We start from the raw sequence: 6,086 nt of genomic DNA on the forward strand, positions 1-6,086 counted from the left end.
TCGTCAAATTGTAACACCTCACGCACCTTCCTCACGCCAACACTTCACGCCTTCTTAGTCTCGTGACGTGAAGACTTGAGCTGTTTTGTGGGATTACCTCTCGAGAACCTGTTATTGTTGTTGTTGTTGTTATTGCCACACCTATTCTCTTCTTCATCCACTAATACACTCAGCAACTCCTCAGGTTATTGTCTCTCTCTCTCAGTATTTCCTTCTCTCTCTCTCTGTTATCGCCGCTGGCTTATAAATGCTGGTGTCAGTTGTTGACGATCGCCGCCCTACCCGAACAAGGGGGTGGGCGGTGTGTACGGAGAAGAGGTCCTCATTCTGCTAAATGAATGGTTTAAAAGGGTGGCGTGGCCGCCTGGACTCCAGGAGATCGCTCACTCGAGTGATGCTGTGAGGAGCAGCCTTCTGCTCGCACTGATAAACACCACACAGTCCTGTCCAAGAATTTGTGCTGAGACAATTTACACAGTACTGTTGTCTCTTGGAACACCATACTGATCTGCATTGACCCGCACTTGTAAGTACAGCATAAGTGATGACATGCCCCTCGGTACTGAAATATTGTGGACTAATTACGTCTACTCGTTTCTGCCTAACCTGGAGTAATAAGACAATGCAGAGTGAAGCGAAGCAAAGATTAATAGAGTTATGATCTTTGTGTTATGTCAGTATGTTTAATAATCAATAAAATTAAGACAAATTGTGTGAGACGAACTAATTATGTATCAGATGGATCACCAGGTAATACTAATGAACGCCTTGTTCTCTGCAGGTTTTGACCACATCAATAAACATTGAATGCGTCAACAAGTGAGTTTCAATCATTCCCTTTGACTTGCCCGTCACCTGAACGTCCTTATTCCCAAGGCGTTTATAATCTCCATCTCCAAATAATGTCTCCTAAAGGTGTTAATATTTCTCCATTTGTCTACACCTGCCTCCGCTGCACACCTTGACAAGCCCAACTCTCTCTCTCTCTCTCTCTTTCTCTCTCTCTCTCTCTCTCTCTCTATCTTTCTCTCTCTCTTATTTTTTAATTTTTTTTTTACAGGGGTGACTGACATGGTGCTGGCTTAATCACACGGTGACTAGTTTAAAGAACCATTTTGGTAAAACTGTCGTATCTCAAAAACTTGTTCATAGATTTTTTCTATTCTCCTCTTCTTCCCTCTTCTCCTCTTCTTCCCTCTTCTCCTCTTCTTACCTCTTCTCCTCTCCTCCTATTTTTTTGTTTTTATCCTTGGGGTCACATTGTTCAACCCAGAACCTTCAACAGCTCATCCAGTGAGTCTCGCAGGTTTGGGTTGATCCTGACGGAGCGAGTCAACCAACTCAATACGGGAGGGTCGAGGCGGTTCAACTGCGGAACGAGGTGCTGCAACAGGCGGCCGACGCTGTAGACATCGGCCTTAGGGGTGAGTGGTAAGCGCTTGACTACCTCAGGGGCCGTGTGGAATGATGCCACTGATCCTGGGACAATTGGAAGGGTTCCCCCGATCTTGGTGGCCAGACCAAAGTCAATGATAGTGGTCTGGATACCCTTGTCGGTCTTCTGGATGCAGATGTTATCAATTTTCAGATCGTTGTGAAGCCATCCCCGAGCGTTCACCTCTACCAGTGTACGGCTCACCTGTTGGACGATCTGAAGAGACTCCTCGGTGGTGCAGGTGTGGGTCTTGAGATACTTCTCTAGGGAATCCCCGGCGAACTCAGTGATCATGGTGAGTTTCCAAGGACAAACCCCGATCACCTTCTGAACACCAGGGACACCGTGGAGGGAGGACATGGCTTCGATCTCTCGTTGCAGACCGTTTATATTTTGAAGCTCATCGGAAGCGAGCTTAATAACCCATTGGCTTTGTGAAACCTGGACCTTATTACAGATCCCGTGTATTCCTTCACCCAAGCGACTGCAGCAGGTTGGGTCGGCAATGAATTCATAAGCATTCACGCCAAACATATTGACACAGAACTGCTCGCAATCCTGCAGCAGGGCCTGGACAGTTCTCTCTGAGATAGGTCGGGAAGCCATCGTGAAAACGTGAGTGATGTGTAGAGGCAAGAGAGACCTGAATTTGAAAAACGACTACATGGTAAAAATTATAGTGAGGTTATAGTGAAAATATGATGTTGTAGTGAAGATATGGTTTTGTAGTGGAGATGTGTTATGGTGTTGTAGTGGAGATATGATGTTGTAGTGAAGATATGGTGTTGTAGTGGAGATGTGTTATGGTGTTGTAGTGAAGATGTGTTATGGTGTTGTAGTGAAGATGTGTTATGGTGTTGTAGTGGAGATGTGTTATGGTGTTGTAGTGAAGATGTGTTATGGTGTTGTAGTGGAGATATGATGTTGTAGTGAAGATGTGTTATGGTGTTAATGCTGTAATATTGTGTGCACGAGCGTATATGTGGATTTATCACTGGTACACACAAACAATAAAACCTGAGGAATCATCGTGTGTGTGCATTTTAGAAGGATGGATGTTTATGTGTACATGTGTCTGTATGTGTATTATTGGTACATATGTAGTCACTTGTCAGGTTGGTGTGTGTGTGTGTGTGTGTTACTCGCCCACACCTCTTATAGTACCTGATTATGTTAAATGAACAATTAGAAAATAATTCAAGAGATTTTAATAATTTTTGTGTTCGTATTCCCTGAGTTGTTCTTCCAGTTTATATAATAGAGATGGTATTGCTCTTCCAGTTTATGTAATAGAGATGGTATTGCTCTTCCAGTTTATGTAATAGAGATGGTATTGCTCTTCCAGTTTATATAATAGAGATGGTATTGCTCTTCCAGTTTATGTAATAGAGATGGTATTGCTCTTCCAGTTTATGTAATAGAGATGGTATTGCTCTTCCAGTTTATGTAATAGAGATGGTATTGCTCTTCCAGTTTATATAATAGAGATGGTATGGCTCTTCCAGTTTATATAATAGAGATGGTATTGCTCTTCCAGTTTATATAATAGAGATGGTATTGCTCTTCCAGTTTATATAATAGAGATGGTATGCTCTTCTATGTAACCCTAAGCTAATGAACACCCTCGCTGGGAGATGAACGAGAAGATTAGTGTAGTTATCCTTCACATATTTTAGAGAACGTATTAAAGACTAGAAATAAAATCCCAACTAATTCGTGGTGGTTATTTCAACATGTAGGCTGGAGAGATAGATTAGTTAGAGGGTTATATAGATTAATTAAGGTAATGAGAGTTGTAGTTAACCCAGCAGAAGAAGTACAGAAGTAAGCAGGTAACACAACGAGTAGACAGTAAGCAGTTAGCAGGTGAGACGTATTGTTTTAATGAACACACTTCACTTGACAATGATACATCAATTACATATCCTCACGCCCGCTGGAGCCTCGCTGTTACTGAACGTCCAGAGAGAGTGTGTTTGTTGTTCAGTCAACCGGTGCTTCATTATTCCTCTAAGTCATTTAAGCTGATAATTTTCTCAAGCCAGAGTTAGTGTTGTACTCGTTCATCATAGACGGAGTAAGATACCATATAATATCGTTTCAATAGATGGCGACACTGTTGGAGGATCGAAACACATATACCGAAGATATAAAGGAATTCAATCTTACATCATGTTGAATCTGAACCTACGTCACTCTCCACCTACTCGCTATGACGTCATCAAGTTTCGAGTCACTAAAATTGACAAAAGGAATTTTTTTTATAACTTTTTTAAGACTCACACTCGTCAGCCTCTGAATATAGGAGAGATAGAGAGAGCAAGAGAGTATATAAAACAATACCTCACTAATGGGGAATCGAATCCTGGACGGGCAATCCCCAATGGAGGTTTACGGCGTTTAACAAGCACAATGAACAGACGATGTGTGGAATATAACAAAGACTATGAATTAATTATTTCACCAGAGTCTGTCAGGGAGAGTTGATGGAAAAGAAGGAAGAGAAGTTTATTTCTTTCATTTATTTCACAATTGCGATCTTATTATTATAGAAGGTATTGAATATTTATTACTTCCTTACTTGGTTTGTTTTATGGTGATATATAAAGCTCATAAATAGCACCATAAAGACAGACAGACAGATATAATGTTTTAGGTTCTTGTTATGACGTGAAAGAATGTGCTTATATAGTGAGTGACTGTATGTGTGTATGTGGCGACCTGTGATATAATGGTCAGCATGTTCGCCTCGCAAGCAGGGTGAAACTATGTATGTGAGAGAATGAGTCACTACTTTACCTGTGTGTGTAAGTTACCTGTGGACTAAATGCCAACAGTTATTACGTGTTATTAATACATATATAACCTCTCTGTCATTACCTGCATGTTCTCTCTTCCCATCATGACAATTACTGACGCGTGCTGGACGATAATGACCACTTGTGAACGACCCAGTCAACAGTAACCAGTTATCATAGCGGATGACTGTATGGAGACACATTATATAGTTAACTGCTAAAGTCTGTCCACTTCTCCTGAACCACCAACCCCTAGAGGCTTCAGACTCGTGAATCCGAAACATTTATAGATTGAATAATGTATCAGTCTACTGCTTCGGGTTCACGAGTCTGAATCTCAGCTGATTCTAAAACACCAATCAGGGAGCCTCTTGCCTCTGAGAGTAATATTAAAAGGTGTACAACAAAAGCTTAACTAAACAACGCTCATTATATCTTGTTAAGACTCAAGATAACAGGTAAGTTATACTGGTTGTTTACGTCTTCTGTTTACACCATAATAGACTCAACGTGTGGGAGGCTAAGTCGCTCCTCAGGTTGAGGTAATTACTGTAGCTCCTTTTAACCACACAACAAACAACTGGTGTGTTTGAGGGTGTGGTAAGGGTGTGGAGAGAGTGGGGTAAGGGTGTGGTGGAGGCTTCGGTAAAGGGTGTGGTAGAGGGTGACATCCGGTTAACACAGGGGGGAGTGAGGCAGTAGCGCCCCCCCCCACCTGTACAGTACCCACCAGGCTCACCCTTCACCTGTACAGTACCCCACCAGGCTCACCTCTTCACCTGTACAGTACTCCACCAGGCTCACCTCTTCACCTGCACAGCCCACCAGGCTCACCTCTTCACCTGTACAGCCCCACCAGGCTCACCTCTTCACCTGTGCAGTACTCCACCAGGCTCACCTCTTCACCTGTACAGTACCCCACCAGGCTCACCTCTTCACCTGTACAGTACTCCACCAGGCTCACCTCTTCACCTGTACAGTACTCCACCAGGCTCACCTCTTCACCTGTACAGTACCCCACCAGGCTCACCTCTTCACCTGGGGAGGGAATGGGTGAGGAGGGTGGGGAGGGACAGGGGCAGGAGGAAGTGGGGAAGGGGGAGAGGAGAGGGAAGAAGAAGGGAAGGGTGATGGGGTTACACACACACACACACACACACAGAGGCCCGGCAGCCCAGACACTGATATATGCACTACATTACCTTAACATGTTGTCTCTCTCATAAATTGTACAATATAAAAGGTTAGAAGAGTCACCTGGCCGTCTCACCTGACCACGTAAATCACCAGGTAACCCCGTGTACCACCCAAGGTATAGGTTAGGTTAGGTTAATTTAGGCTGGGGTTAAGGCACTGTAGATATGGTTAGATTGGGTTAGGTTAGGCTAGGTGGGTGATGGTCCCGGTGTGTTGAGGGGTGAGACTGTGTTGATGTTTTTCTGACTGTTGATTTTGTTTACAAGTGTCAGCGCATTTTTCTAGTGCCAGTGTTACCAGACAAAAGTGCCAACACATTACTGCATTATTTCCAGGTGTTAGTATTACCAACCAACTAACAATGCCAACATATTTTGTAGGTGTCAGTCTTAAGTTTGCTAAATCGATAGTGACAACACACAAACACCTCGACAACATTCAAACAGACACACAGACACTATTAATTATATTTTTATTATTTTCTCATAAATATATTGGTATGTGTGTGTGTGTGTGTGTGTGTGTGTGTGTGTGTTTAACTAATATTGAACTAAAACACATCAGACGTCAGCCACATTCATCTACTTGCGTTCATGCTTGTTGAAAATAACACAGAGAAGGAATTCACGGTGTTTACTGATGTAAGAACTTCTATA

The 6,086-nt window shown here is 42.9% G+C and overlaps 1 protein-coding gene across 1 annotated transcript; it reads right to left on the reverse strand.

Annotated features, from left to right (window-relative positions):
* Nucleotides 1–1,264: 1,264 nt before the first annotated feature.
* On the reverse strand, nucleotides 1,265–2,041 carry LOC121878897 (dual specificity testis-specific protein kinase 1-like). Its single transcript, XM_042385336.1, has one exon. The coding sequence runs from the start codon at nucleotides 2,039–2,041 to the stop codon at nucleotides 1,265–1,267; it is 777 nt and encodes a 258-aa protein (XP_042241270.1).
* Between the last annotated feature and the right edge of the window lie 4,045 nt (nucleotides 2,042–6,086).

This window comes from Homarus americanus, unplaced genomic scaffold (genome assembly GCF_018991925.1).
Source record: "Homarus americanus isolate GMGI-L3 unplaced genomic scaffold, GMGI_Hamer_2.0 scaffold24057, whole genome shotgun sequence".
In the NCBI taxonomy this organism is placed as follows: Eukaryota; Metazoa; Arthropoda; class Malacostraca; order Decapoda; family Nephropidae; genus Homarus; species Homarus americanus.

What these genes read in the sequence shown, in the direction of transcription:
- LOC121878897 (XM_042385336.1), bottom strand. Translation starts at nt 2,041, where the DNA reads ATGGCTTCCCGACCTATCTCAGAGAGAACTGTCCAGGCCCTGCTGCAG.